At 39.0% G+C, this 15,406-nt stretch overlaps 1 protein-coding gene across 7 annotated transcripts in view; it reads left to right on the top strand.

Annotated features, from left to right (window-relative positions):
• Positions 1-1,257: 1,257 nt before the first annotated feature.
• The window catches only part of LOC109548293 (uncharacterized), a 37,877-nt gene continuing 23,728 nt past the window's right edge, over positions 1,258-15,406 (top strand). For 3 of the 7 annotated variants that reach the window (XR_012327243.1, XM_033843028.2, XM_033843018.2), the window contains exons 1-3: positions 2,862-2,991; positions 5,307-5,472; positions 9,535-9,650. Coding sequence is in view for 2 of the 7 variants with exons in the window: in XM_033843028.2 (XP_033698919.1) it covers positions 9,552-9,650 (99 nt within the window). In the remaining 5 variants the exon portion in view is untranslated. Of the gene's footprint in view, positions 1,492-1,702; positions 1,750-2,803; positions 2,992-5,306; positions 5,473-9,534; positions 9,651-15,406 lie in introns of those variants that run through there. The other 4 variants (XR_012327246.1, XR_012327244.1, XR_012327245.1 and 1 more) reach the window with 4 other exon arrangements.

The raw sequence follows: 15,406 nt of genomic DNA, 5'->3' as shown, positions 1-15,406 counted from the left end.
TACATGTGTAAACCAAAAACAACAAAAAGCCCAAACCAAAATGTCCCAGACTCTACAGCAGTGCTGTTCAATAAAAATATAATGTGAACCACATATACAATTTGAAATTTTCTAATAGCCACTTTTAAAAAAAGTTAATAGCCACCTATGGCTAAGAGCTACCTATTGGGCAGTGCAGCCCTAGAATTCGACTTCAAAAAAAAAAAAAAAAAAAGGGAAAAACAAAGCAAACAGAACCCAACTTCAATAAAGAGGACGTTTAGAGTTGGGCTGTGATTGCTGATTTTTGGTGTCTGGAGAAAGGAGGCCCAGGAGTAAGAAAAAAAGGAGAGGGCAGTGAAAAGAAGCGTGATTGCTGCATCTCCAGAGAAGCCTGCTCTCCCCAACATGTTAGCCCAAGCGTTGAACGGCTGCCTAGAGGTGACGAGGTGTGCGGCCGATCCCAAGTGGTCACCGTCGCTTGGGCTTCAGAGCCCGCTTGCCGGGGGTTAGAGCCAGTGGGGTGGGGAACGCAGATTTCGGGGCTCCGCGGTGGAGCCGCCAGGGCGCCCTACCTGTCGAGCAGCGGGCTGTGAATGTGCAGGTGTTTCACGGCCACCCGAACGCGCCAGTCTGCGTGGCGGGCAGAAGACACGGTGCCGGACGCGCCGCGGCTCAGGTAGCGCAAGTCGGCGAGCTTGTGGTACGGGATGGTGAGCAGGACGCTGCAGATGGTCTCCTCGTTCATGGTAGCGGGTGGCGCGGGCACTCAAGCAGCCGATCGATTCCGGAAGTGCCCGCCGCTCCCGCGGCTCCACCCCCTGCGCGAGCCGGCTCGGCAGGCACTACAGCCTGCCGGACATGAGGTCACGAGGCCGTCCATTCTCCGCGCAGCGCACGCCAAGCCGCTGCTTATCCGGAGCCGGAGCGGACTCTTCTCTTCTAGAGACTGGTCAACTCTGCGGCGGCGGGGCGCACAGGGGAGGAGCTTCCTCTCTCCGACCTGGCCCTCCCAGGCGCTGCCAGCCACCCGAGCCCGCCTTTCGGAGCTCCTCCCTCCCCAGACTTCTCACGCGACGTCAGCGGCGGATGCCGAGGCGGGGATGAGGGCCACTGGCCCGCGATCCTGCCAGCAAGGCTCCGGCCTCGGCCTCAGGCCCGAGATCTCCGCCTTGTGGCGACCAGACGACGTGTGCCACACCGGCGGGGCTCGGGCGGGGGCTTGGGAGTGGGGAAGTGAGCCAGGGGCGCTCAATTTGTCTTCTCTCCCCGCAACCCACAAGGTTGGAAAGGTTTTCTTGTGGGGAAATTTCCTCTCCGCAGCTTCACACCCAGTCAGCGGACCCTCCCACCCAGGAGGAATCTCCCCTGGTCCCATCGGCGCGTCTTCCGGGAGTCGCCAAACACCAGACAGAGGTAGCGGGGTGGGTGTGGCAGCTGCCATTTCCTGCGCGGAAAGCCCTTTGAGGACGTGCGATGGTGACTTACTAGGGCTCCGCGCTTCTCAGCCCGGTGAGTCAGGTAGGGGTGTAGATTCGCTTGCTTATCTGGACTCCAGTCTAACCTCACTTCCAACTACTTCAGTCGTGTGGGGGTGGCTGATAAGCCCTGTCAGAGTTTAATCCTGTCTAAACGTTCAGATGTTTAGTTCCTGTTGAGTGCTTCTCTACTAGGGACCTATTTTTCTGACTTTTTTTTTCTCTTCTGACGTCCATAATTACAGACAGAGATTGAAAAGTAACCTTGAGAGAGTCCCTCCCTTGATTCCAGGTAAGACTGCAAACATTTCTTTCTTATAGATCTGGGAAGAATGCGGTGTTTAATGCCAACCAAAAAAGACTGCAAAGATCTTTTTACCTTAAACAAACACTTTTCTACACCTGAAATGGCTATTTTGCAAAGTGTGGTGCCAATATTATACACAATACCAAGTCCATGCTAGGCATTTAATGAATTCTAAAGCAAAAGTAATAGGGAATGCCTGACTTCAATCAGGGATTTCTGCCTACAGAAAATCAGTGCTTCCTGTTTTTTGTATTGCCTGAAATGAGAGTAGCAGTGTTACATTTTACAATAAATGGAAGCTGTAATGAAAGAGTGTGTTTTAAAATTTGATAATTTAAAATAAAATACTTAGCTTTAAACATATGGTCTGATAATCTGTGGTTCATTCCTTAATAAGCTTTTTGCTACAGAGTGCTCAGAAAACTTTTCCCATTCATTCATTCATTCATCCAGTCAGTTTACAAACAGAATTCTAGAGAAAGAGAACAAAAATTAAGAAGAGAGGAAATGATCAAAATAATAATTCAAGAATTTCTTCCAGGACCAAAAGACAAAGATGTTCATATTTAAAGGACCCACCAGCTACCCACAGTGACTGAAAAAGGACCTATGTTAAAGCACGCCATTAAAAAGATCAGAACACTAAGAATAAAGAGAACACTAAGAATAAAGAGAATAATGAATAAATAAAATCCTTCATATTTAAAGGACCCACCAGCTACCCACAGTGACTGAAAAAGGACCTATGTTAAAGCACACCATTAAAAAGATCAGAAAACTAAGAATAAAAGTTTTCAGAGGGAAGAAGCAGGAATAAACGGATGAGAATTAGAATGGCATTGGGTTTCTCAACAATAACACTTTTATGCTAAAACACTACAGTGAAATTTCAAGTTTTGTAAGACAATAACTTCCAACCTAGAATCCTATAGTCAAACTATCCATCAAGAGTAAGAGTAGAATAAAAACATTTTCACATATACAAGGATGAAAACATTTATTTTCCATCCATCCATCCGCCTTTTTTTTTTTTTTTAAGGGAAAGTTACTAGAGGATGTGCTCCAACGAAACATGAGAGCAAGACAAGAAAGAGAAAGACGTGGGACCCAGAAAAAAGGACCAGGAGAATGTGAAGGGAAATTCCAGGGTGAAAGATATGTGGCAGAATTAGAGAGCAGTCATTTTCACCGGAGAAGGAAGATGGCAGACTCCAAGAAGAAAGACTGGTTAGTGTAATTGAATTTATTTAGATTACTAATTTTGAGTATTTGGGTAGTTATATTGATAGATGTTTGATAGATCTGATGAAATACGTGATAAAATTCGAGAGAACTTAAAAATATAAGCAAGTAAAAAAAGGAAGCAATTATTAATTCCATGAAAACTAAAAATTAGACAAGAATGGAAACAGCGTTTCTCCGACTGTTGTGTGGTGAAAATTTTAAGACTTTTTAGAGCTTCTGAAATACTAGTATATTATAAATCTCGAAGGAGAGAACATGCAGCATAGAGCACTATAAAATTTATATATATTTTTAATTACATTACTTTAAAATTTTTGAAAATTAGTATTCACATGGTTCAAAATTTAAAAGTGTAACAGACAGATAATTTAATAGAAAATTAGGCAAAACACCTAGATACTTCACACAAGGGTATATCTAAATAGCAAATAGTAAATGAATGTGAAAAGGTGCTCGACCTCATCAGTCATTAGAGAACTGCCAGTTAAAACCACAGTGCAGTATCACTACACAAATACAAGAATAATTAAAATTAAAAAGACAGAATATAGCAAGTGTGGGTGAGGTTTTGTAACAATTGGAGCTCTTGCACATTGCTGGTGGGAGTGTCAATTGGTACAATCAATTTTGCAAACTGTATGGCAGTACTATTAAAATTGCAGATATGCAGATCCTCAGCAATTCCTTGCCTAGGTATATGGACATGCATATGCATATACTAGAAAGTTCATAGTAGTGCTATTTATAATAGCTTCAAACTGGAAATTACCCAAATATCCATAAATAGTGGAATGGGTAAATGATTTGTGGCCCATTTTTTTACACAGTGGGATACTAAACAGCAATGATATTGAGCAGTGTGCAATATTGATGAATTGCACAAATACAATACTGGATGAAAAAGCTAGACACAGAAGAGTATACATTTTATGAGTCAATTCCTATTAAGTACAAAAACAAGCAAAACTAGCCTATGCTTTTAGAAATCCGGATAATGTCTACTCTTGTAGAGTGGTCATAGTGACTAGAAGGGACAGGATGAGGCCTCTGGGGTGATAGAAATGTTCTGTTTCTTTATCTAGGACCTAGACTCTTGGTGCCAGTTGCATGGGTATGTTCAGTTATGAAAATTCTTTGAGGTTACACAATGTGCACTTTTCTGTATATATATATATGTTATACTTCAATAAAAGGTTAATAGGTTTAAATACAAAATAAATAATACATGTGGGTGTATATTATGTCTCTTACTTTTATTTAATTAGTATTACAGTATATACCTGTTCAACTTGCTTGTCTTTCACTTAGTAATCTATTTCAGATATCTTTCCATACAAATGCATAAAAAGCTTTCTCAACTTTTTTTTTTTTAAATGATGGATATGCCATAATTTACCCCTCATTGGTGGACACTTAGCTGGTTTCCACATATTTACTGTTACAAATTATGCTGCAATAAGTAATCATTACATATGTCATTTCATACATGTGTAAGTGTATCCATATATATGCCCTAGAAGCTGAACTGCTGGACAAAAGAGTTATGTTCATTTGTAATTTTGGTTTGTATTGTTGAATTGACCTTCACTGAGGTTGTTCCAGTTTTCTTTTTCTGCAGACAAATGAGAGTGCTGTTTTTCCACACACCTTCTTTCATTTCTTTTCGAGATAGATAGTATAATATTGATCTGCTGATTCCTGTATTTCAGTGCTTCTAAACTCATTTAAATGCTAAGATTCTTTTTATTGCAGACCTTCTAAATATCTGGCTTCAATTTTTTTATCACAACCTCAAACTTTAGCTTTCATGATAGTTTCACCATTATACAGCTTAAAAAATATGTATTCTTAGTGATATGTACAGTGTTTAATTAATGCCCATAATGAATGGCTGATGACAGGAAACCTAAAGATTACTGATGCTAAACTACATCAACTAAATGAGAAACAAAAAACATGAGAATAATTATGCAAATCAGGCTAAAAAACAAGCCTCACACCTATATGTTGAATTCATCTATTCAAAATTCTGTAGAATCATATTAAGTCATATTTTCCATTTACTGAGAATAAAGGTTATTTATATCTGCATGTGCTGTTTTAGGGACATGGTAGCTTGAAATGGCATGCTTGAAATCTCTCATAGTCTGTTTTTTTGTTTTGCTTGTTTTTTTTAACTTCAATGCCTTTTATTCCTGTAAGTTCTTTTTATTTATTTATTTTTCTAATTTTTTAAAAAATTAATTTTTATTGGAGTATAGTTGCTTTACAATGTTGTGTTAATTTCTACTGTACAGCAAAGTGAATCAGCTATATGTATACATATAATGTCCATGGACACAGGAATGGATAAAACAGATGTGGTATATATATACAATGGAATATTATTCAGCCATAAAAAGGAATGAAATTGGGTCATTTGTAGAGACCTGGATGGAGCCAGAGACTGTCATAAAGAGTGAAGTAAGTCAGAAAGAGAAAAACAGATATCATATATTAACGTTTATATGTGGAATCTAGAAAAATGGTATAGATGATCTTATTTGCAAAGCAGAAATAGAGACACAGATGTAGAGGACAAATTTATTGACACCACGGGAGGAAGTGGGGGGGGTGGGATGAATTGGGAGATTGGGATTGACATATATACACTATTACTACTATGTATAAAATAGATAACTAATGAGAACCTACTGTATATAGCTCAAGGAACTCTACTCAATGCTCTGTGGTGACCTAAATGGGAAGGAAATCCAAAAAAAGAGGGCATATATCTCATAGTCTTTTAAATTAGAAACAAGACAGAAAAGTTGAAAAATAAACCACTTAAAAAAGTACAAATGCAAGAATTTAAAACATCTCATATTCTAGTTTTTTCTATTCTTTGGTCTGAAAGCATCTGGTAACCATTGGGGGAAAATGGGTGAAGGATATGTGGGACCTCTCTGTATTATTTTTACAACTTCCTGTGAGTCTATTATTATCTCCAAATAAAAAGTTTTAAAAAGCTGTACCTGGGTGTATTAGTTTCCAGGGACTGCCATAACAAAGAACCACAAGAATTATAAAAAGGTATGTAAATGAGAAGTAAGGCTTCCTGATTCTTCAGATCTCCAGTTCACCTTCCCTAAGACAATAAATAAATTTAACAAATATTATGTGCCATAATGCTAGGTGCTGGAAATACAGGGATAACAAAAGACACATGGTCTCTGTCCTTAAAATGCTTTTAATGTTCTAAGGGAGAGAGAACCTAAGCATACAATTACAGTAGAGTGTGATAAATGTTCTGATAGAGAAGTCCAGGGCACACTCAGAAATTAGGGGAAAGAAGACTGCATGGTAATTTAATGAAGAGAGGTAAGGCAAACTGCCCAAAGTCATAGAGTTTTTGAACTACAGAGACATGATTCCTGCACAAATCTATTTGAATTAAAGCTCATATTCTTTCCGGGAAGTGCTCGCTGTATCACTAGGGTATTACATTTTCAGTTTCACTTTATATGATGTCTCAGGAGAGGAATTTAGTAGCAAGAGGGAATTTCCCAGCTACAAAAAGACAGTGATGGACAAAAATTTATTATTAATGGACATTTCGTGGGAAATTCCATTTTCTTTTGACATTTTACTTGGCAGGTTTCCAAGAGTGTGGAAAGATGTGTTACCAGTAGCTCAGTCTGCATTTAAAAATTTTAGCTCCTGAATTAAACAGGATATTGCTTTTTCAAATGTCTTCAGAACTCAAAATCATTTTCTCCATCTGTCACTCCTAGCTTGTAGGCAAAATATACTAAGATATAGTTTTTAGGCAATACACATACACACACACACACACACACAGACAAAGACACACTTTTTTTTTCTGCTTTAGGCAGTGGCTATATGAAAGAGATTATAAGTTCAGTACCATTTTTAGTATCCTTTTTTGGGCAAGCATAGACAAAGTTGTGGAAGAAGGCAGAGCTTTTCTTATTGTAGTAGCCAATAGTCTAGTTCAGGAGTCCCCAGCCCCCGGGCCGCAGACTGGTACAGGTGCACAGGCCTGTTAGGACCTGGGCCGCGCAGCAGGAGGTGAGCGGCTGGCAAGCGAGCGGAGCTTCATCTGCTGCTCCCCATTGCTCGCCATCCCCCCCACCCAGTCCGGGGAAAAATTGTGTTTCACAAAACCGGTCCCTGGTGCCAAAAAGGTTGGGGACCACTGGTCTAGGTCATAACAGCGCCAGCTGGTGCAATTTGGAATCAGAAACATGACTGAAGCAGGGATCCAATGTCAGCAGCTGAACAGGTTGCCAGAGAGAACTCTAAGGTTTATTGGGAACTAAGGAACACTCAGGAAGCTTCTTTGACTTAATTTTTATAATTGTAAAAAGGAATAGAAATGTCTGCCCTGCCAGGGAAACCTTGTTGCACAACTCCTGCCAAGGACACTGTTCACACTGGGGAGGTGCCATTCACGTGGAATACATTATGAATGGGCCCCCGAGAGTTGTGCGATGTGGAGGCCCTATAGCCTACCTGTCTCCCAGGATTGTTCTGAGAGACTCAAGTTATACAATGAATATAAAAGAACTTTATAAGTTATAAACCTGTCAATCTATGTAAATAATAATAATAATAGTTATTATCCTGGCCATCTCTGCCCTTCAAGCAACATTCTTACCTAGTTTAAGAAAGAGAAAAGCAGCCCTTATTAGCTGGGAGCTGGCCTGGCACTCCCAGTGAATCTGTGGCATTCTCCTGTTCAATATAAACACTTTCATAGAACACCAACCTCAGATAGGACTATTTTGTCACTGTAGTGGAGCAAGAAAAAATAAGACCACTTCATTATCATGTTTGAACAGACAGAGGTAAAAACATTGTTCAAACCACAAAAATGAGCAAACATTGCCCTTTCCTGGCTAATAATAAGTGCCTGCTTCTTCTTTACCAATTATAGCTTTATCTCAATTTCATTATTCTCACTGTCTAGATATAAATTATTGAGATACCTGATCAGAGGATCACTCCTGCTTCCAGACAGCATCCAATGCAGGGAAGATACCCGTTTCCTTGAATGCTCCTCAGAATCACCTACAAGAAGTCCAAATCCTATAATAAATTATTTCTAACATCCTCTTACTGAGATGTCCTGATTCCTCATGGTACACATAACTCCTGCTTGCAATGAGTCAGTAAACCCAGATTTATAGAACTGCAGATGTGTTCCTGGTGATCTTTGGATAGAAGACATTGGCAGATTCATAGAGCAGTTATTACCCAGCCTGGAGCCCTCACTGTCTGCATTTCAGTTAAAGAACTGGCTCCTCTAACTTCTCTAGGGACTTAGCTATGGTGTAGTTTCTTTTTCATAGCCCAGAACTCCTGAGGAAGAGATTCTGGTTGACCATAATATCACCCTTCAAGTCCTTTGTGGATTATGGGGATATGGACATGAGGTACTGAATTTCTAAAACAGCAACAACAACAACAATATCGACAACAGCAATAATAACTAAGACTTATAGGTTAAGAATCCGCCTGCGAATGCAGGGGGTACGGGTTCAAGCCCTGGTGCGGGAAGATCCCATATGCTGTGGAGCAACTAAGCTCGTGCACTACAACTACTGAGCCAGCTCTCTAGAGCCTGCAAGTCACAACTACTGAGCCCACGTGCCGCAACTACTGCAGCCCACGTGCCTAGTACCTGTGCTCCACAGCAAAGAGAAGCCACCGCAATGAGAAGCCCACACACTGCAACAAAGAGTAGCTGCCTCTCACCGCAACTAGAGAAAGACCGCGCACAGCAACGAAGACACAATGCAGCCAATAAATAAATAAATTAATTAATTAAAAAAAAACAAACAACAACCTAACACTTATATAATGCTTGCTACGTGTCAGGGACTCTTCTAAGCAATTTCCATAGAGTAACTCACTTAATACACCAACACAAAGGTAAAATTATGACAAAAGTACCAGATTTTTAAAAATCTTTGCAGCCAATATTCTGATAACTCTCTAAATCTAAAACTGTATCTCTAAACTCTTAGACTGTAGTCTAAGTAGCAGTAGTATTTTCTTTCACCTATTTAGAAAATTAAAATATTATTAAAGAAACCATGTACAACTGAATATGTTGGATGGAAGATATTTTATTTCAAGCATAATTAGGTATTAAGTTTATTCCTTTTAGTAGATTTAGTGAAAACTTAGTCATCTGATTGAATGAATATATCAATCTTCTTTAAAAACTTATTATGAAATAGATGAAAGAAGTATTAAAATTGAAATACTAACTTCTCACGCATAAAAATGTTTTACATTCTACCAAATACAATATCATTAAGACAAGCTTGTGTTGTAACTATTACCCCTATTGAGATATGATGGGGCTAATAAATGCTATTATAAAGGCAGGAAGATTCCAAAGATATGATGGGGCTAATAAATGCTATTATAAAGGCAGGAAGATTCCAAAGAAAAAAAGATGAGGTACTATGTTACCAAACCTACAAGTCAGGTAAGATACTTCTCTTCCCCTAGGAAGGAGTACTGGCCTGATGAGGGAAGGGGAATGGATGGTACAGCGAGAGCCTGGGTACGTTATTCCAGTGAAAGAACTCCTCCTGGAAGAAAATACCTGGAATGAGGGGATGGTGGTAAGTGTTCTCCCCAACAATTCCCATTTTAAAGATGGGAAAACTAAGTCTAAGAGTAGATTGACTAGCTTCAAGTATTACAAGTAAAAGGTGATAGAACTGGGAGTAAACCAGATGGTTTATTTCAGGTTTATCAGAGGGCCCTTATTAATGAGGTACACGATATAGTATCCTAGAATCACAGTAAAACCAGGACCTATACATGTAAAAGTCAGAGCCGACTATCATAAATTTGCAGCTTTCTTTATATTTGCTTTGTGATGAGGTAATGAACTTATTAGAATAAAAGCATTGTATATATTTTTATTTAGTGAGTACTCAAATGGTGCATACATCTGAATTAAATGCCTGAAATATCTGTTATTAAGAAGCTATCATTGGAAACGTAGCAGAGTGTACATATGTTTATGCACACAAATATTTAACAGAAACACAGTAAAGAGGTTCAATTATATTCATGCTGCAGTATGGAGGTTACCAGAGAGTTAGTGAATGAGGAATTTAATCACTATTATTTTGTAGAGTGTAAATGATTGAGAAAAACTTACAGAAAGAGGTGACCTGAAGGTCAGTTCAAAGGAGAGAATCATTTTTAGCTGTTTCCAGAGAGTTTTTGTTACATTTTAGAGAGGGCTACAAAATCCAAGAATGAGAACCATGTCCCACCAGGACAACTGGTGGGTGTGTATGTTGCAAAGAAGCAATAGCATGGTGAATGAAGTCTGTACCTCACTACACTCTGGGCAATAAAATGTTTTAAGAGTCAAGTTCCAAAATATGAGTTTGTAACATCTTATCTATAATTTGTGGGTAGATGGGCAAAGGCTTGGCCTTAATCACACATATAAAAACACGTTAACAAGATCATGTTTGGTTTTAACCCCAGTCTCTATTTTAGTACCTGCATTGCTTATCCTTACTGAAACTTGCTTTCCTCATCCGTAAGGGAAGTACTTTATGAACTGTGACATACTAATTAATTTTAGTTTTGAATCATGGCTCTTCTTTAAGGTTTTCTTTATTCTAGTTTAGTGTCATTTGAGGGTGAACACTGGACAAGGCACATATAGAAAAACACAGGGTATTTCCTGCCTCCCAGGAGTTTTAAGAAAAGAGAGAACAGTTTTTAGAGGCTTAGCACTTATTCCACCCTTGGATGTTTCCCTACTAACATGGTTTCTAAAATTACTCATCTGTGTGGAGCTCAATAAATATTTCTCCACTGACTAACATAAGACAGGCAGATCAAATAATTAGATGTAACACTTTCATCCGTACAATATAGCATGTTATCTTACACATGAAAATTGCAAAAAAATGTTCAAAGAGTAACCAAACTGGCTTTTAGGATCTAGCTGTGTCAGTCAGTTTTGGTTTATTATCTCTCTCCTCTGCCTGCTGTATCTTGTATTTATTTATGTAATCTTCATGTATAACTTCTAAACTATAAGAGCTAGCCACTATGGCTTTGAATGTAATGAAGTCACAGTATGACTAAGGAATTGTTTTCTAATGCAACTCTCCCTAAACCTCAAAACATTAGAATAATTCTATAGTTCTCCATTTGTCTCAGTTACTGCTCAGAGCACTAATGCAGCAGGTTGTGTGCCTGGGCATTATGGGGTACTTGCTTTCACTGCTGAGCTTTCTAACACTACAAATAAAACATAGATTATTCAGAAAGTACAAAGGTTCAACATCTTCCCACAAAATCGTTGATGAAGTTATTTCATTAATTAGCTCTTAAAACAACTGATAACAACAGGATACCTATTGATTTATGAGATAAAAAATTTCCTTTGAAAAGATAAATATTGATGCCAATACACTGGTGATGAAGTGGAGCCTAGGGTGTGGGGATGAGGCCAGCTAGCAGGCATTGTCTGAGTCAGGACGTTGAGCTGGGTCAGGAGGAATAGACCTTATAACTCTCTTATTGATCATTGATCCTGGGGGTGAATGACAACATCCTGTGAGATTTCTGAGTCAGTTCTGAAGTAGGTTCTCGTTCAAGTTGGGCAAACATGTAAGAGCAATATATAATTGCTTGGGCAGCAGCCCAACCTGGAGTTGATGCTTAGGATGAGGTAGGTAGACAGAGACTAAAGGATCAATTTTTTAAACCAATGAGAAAATCGCTGAAGTTGCTCTACTCAGGGCAGGCGTTGCGGGGTGCAGAGTACAACTGAGGAGTGGTTTATCCTTAATTCTTAAGTGTGCTAAAAGTAGATGTGTAGTTTTATTATATGGTATTTTGGGTCAGTAATGATAGTCTTACATACATGTCTGCTTCTGTATGTTACTTATACATTATATACATTACATGTGTGTATGTATTACATGTATATCTATATATTACATTAGTTCATACATGTAGATTGTATAAAATTTAGGAGAATCAAAAGGGGTATAGTGAAAAGTTAGTCTCTACCCCTCTCTATGCCTCCCAGCCACCAATTTCCCTCCTGGAAGGTGAATTACAATTGCCAGTCTCTCACTTCCTCCTTTCATGCTCTTTGTTCTAGCCGATTAATCTCCCCAAGCCCAAGGGCTCCTGCTCAGAAATTTTCCAGCTTCTGCATTTTCCTGTCTGGTTAAATTTAACTTTATTTACCTATCTTTCAAAGCCTCAATGTTTTATTTATTCTTCTTTAATTTCTTTTTTCCAGTTCTCCTAACAAGCTCCCTATGTCTCATTCCTACATGTACTTGTTCTCACTTCTCATTCATGATCTTCTCTCTTCTCTAGTCTATCTGAAATTTCTGCTTCTTTGAGACTGAAGTCAGACCCTATTTCTTCTGACTGCTCCACCCACCCCCATTGATCTCCTTCTTCTCTGAACTCCTAGGCATCTACAAAGTGGGTTATGCTTCAGTATCCCAAAATGATGCCAAAATATGTTAAATAAAATATTAAGTTGCATTATTTGGCTGGAACTATATAAATCCAAAGAGGCAAAGAGGTTAGCTCAAAGCTATCAGCTGTTACAATTATCTTTGGTTAATGAAAAAAATTAACATACAGAATTTTTCAAAATATGGTTCTTGCGGGGAAAGACAAAAAGGAGTACTTGCTGGGGAGAAGTTGCAAACCACTAACTGTACACACATCTAGTACCTAACTATGTAGTCAAGTGGTTGAGAGCATGACCTTTGAAGTCAGGCACACCTAGGCTTGACACTCTCTGATCTTTTGGAGCCTTGGTTTCTCAACAAGGAAATGAGTTAGCAAGTAAAGCACTCAGCACAACGCCTACTGTATGGTAAATGTTCAATAAATGTTATGTGTTATTGTTGTTGTTGTTAAATCTTATTTGCTATTTTGTAAGGTTTGTCTCCTGTGCTGGGCAGAATAGTTGACCCTCTTGCCCCTCCAAATGTCCACATCCTAATCACCAGAGCCTCTGAATGTTACCTTACATGGCAAAAGGGACTTTGCCGATGTGATTAAATCAAAGATATTAAAATAGGGAACTTATTCTGGATTATCAGGTAGACCCAGTATAATCACAAGGATCCTTTATAGATGGAAGACGAAGGCAGAAGATTCAGGGAAAAAGAATCCGTGTCAGAGTTAGAGTGATTTGATGTGAGAAGGAGTCAACCTGCTGTTGCAGGCTTTAAAGATGGAAGAAGAGCCAAGGAATACTGGCATCTAAAAAGAAGCTGGAAAACATAAAGGGATTGTCTCCCAGAGCCAGCAGAAAGGCTTTTAGCCCAGTAAGATCTGGTTCAGATTTGTGAGCCCTAGAATTGTAAGATAATAAGTTTGTGTTGTTTTAAGCCACTAAGGTAGTGGTAATTAATAAAGCATCAATAGGAAATGAGTGTACCTCCCCAGCTGAAGACCAATTTCGTAAAGCTCATAGTGTCCAGAGTAGTGTGGGATGGGAACATAAATGAAAAAATTGGGTTTACTGAGGGTTCCAGCAGAGAGGCATAGCAACTTGTAAATTGCCCTTTATAGTGAAGAAGAGGAAATCAGAGTTAGCTACAAGCCAGGTCTCTTTCTAAATGTGGATTTCCATTACAATATTAATTTAAAATACCAGGGAAATTCCCTATCTCACTGCCCGGGAAAGATGCCAACAGGCCATAAATTCACCTATACTCCAGTCAGGTTTTCTCCCTAAGTGTCCTTGCCTCCCTTACTTACTGCTAATTTACAAGATCAGTAATAATCACTATCATGCACTGGGTGCACAGTCTGTCTCAGGCATTGTGCTAAAGGTTTTGTACACATTATCATATTTAATCCTCACCAAATTCCCATGGTGGTAAAAAGAAATGTAGTACCTTGTTTTTCAAAGTTCAGGTCATGAGTCTCAGTGGAAATTGAAATCAGTTTGGTGAGGATTGACAAGCAATTGTAAACAATAAAATACAGTAGAAAAATACCAGTGTACTGCATGAAATGAATAAGTATATTTTCATAAAATTTGGTTTCAATTATACATATAACAAAGACTCTCAAGTTATAGGTGAGTCTTCATTGATAAAATATATATGTATTGGGTTGTGTTGTAGAACATATTTCTTTTTTTTTTTTTTTTTGCGGTACGCGGGCCTCTCCCCCTTGTGGCCTCTCTCGTTGCCCGTTGCGGAGCACAGGCTCTGGACGCGCAGGCTCAGTGGCCATGGCTCACGGGCCCAGCTGCTGCGCAGCATGTGGGATCTTCCCAGACCCGTGTCCCCTGCATCGGCAGGCGGACTCTCAACCACTGTGCCACCAGGGAAGCCCTGTAGAACATATTTCTTATAGTGGGTTACATTAAAAAAATTTTAAACCCACCAGTAAAGTGGTTAAGAGTACAGGGTCTGGCAAAAAGGTTACTTGGTTTAATCCTAGTTCTTTGTCTTACCAGCTCTGTGATCTTGAGTGGGTTACTTGTTCTCTCACACAGTTACTTTGTCTCCTTGGGTCTCACCTCAAAGGTTTTTTTTGAGGATTAAATGGATGAATCTAAGTAAAGCAGTTTGAAGGGTGCTTTAGTAGCAAACACTCAGTTACTGTTACTTTCCCAATGTTACCTGGTTAGCAAGTGGCAGAACTGGGCAGATTCCTGTTCTGTCTGATAAAGTTTAGTCTTGAGTTTGAAATCAAAGGTAATTTCAAGCTAACTTAGGTGTCCCGTCAAAACAAACAAAGAACAAAATAAGTCTGCCTTTACAATAAGTTACCAGCAAATTAAAAATATGGGAACCCTCATCTTCTCAGGAAGTTGGCCTATGTTGGCAGAGTCTTGTCTCTGAGAGAGTACAGGTTTCCTGTCTTGTTCTGCTCTGAGTTACAGGAGAAGAATATGTGGAAGGCACTAGGTTGTTTGACATATAGAACAAACTGGTGACTCACAAAAAACTTTACCATAGGATCACCTTATAAATGTTTACATCTAAAAGGAATCAGGTAAAGGAGGAAATCCAATAAAGATGTAAAAAAAATAATAATAACACTTGAACAATTGTTTTCTTGTTTTTTGTTTTGATGTTTTAGTTTAAATTTTATTCCCTGCCCACAAACATCCATTAAGCACCCAGGAGAAGGAAAAGGGGATGTAACTAGCAATAGAGAGAAACTTTCTTCACAACAATGGCCATGGCAAGCTTAGGCACTTTTGGTGAAATCTCTCTGTGAAGTACTGGGAGAGGAATAAAAGGCAAACTGACACAGAAGTACTGTTATTTTTTTTTCTTTTACATCTTTATTGGGGTATAATTGCTTTACAATGGTGTGTTAGTTTCTGCTTTATAACAAA

Source organism: Tursiops truncatus, chromosome 17, assembly GCF_011762595.2.
Source record: "Tursiops truncatus isolate mTurTru1 chromosome 17, mTurTru1.mat.Y, whole genome shotgun sequence".
Classification (NCBI taxonomy): domain Eukaryota; kingdom Metazoa; phylum Chordata; class Mammalia; order Artiodactyla; family Delphinidae; genus Tursiops; species Tursiops truncatus.
The sequence above is the reverse complement of the archived record's forward strand: the minus strand, read 5'-3'. Positions and strand labels throughout refer to the sequence as shown.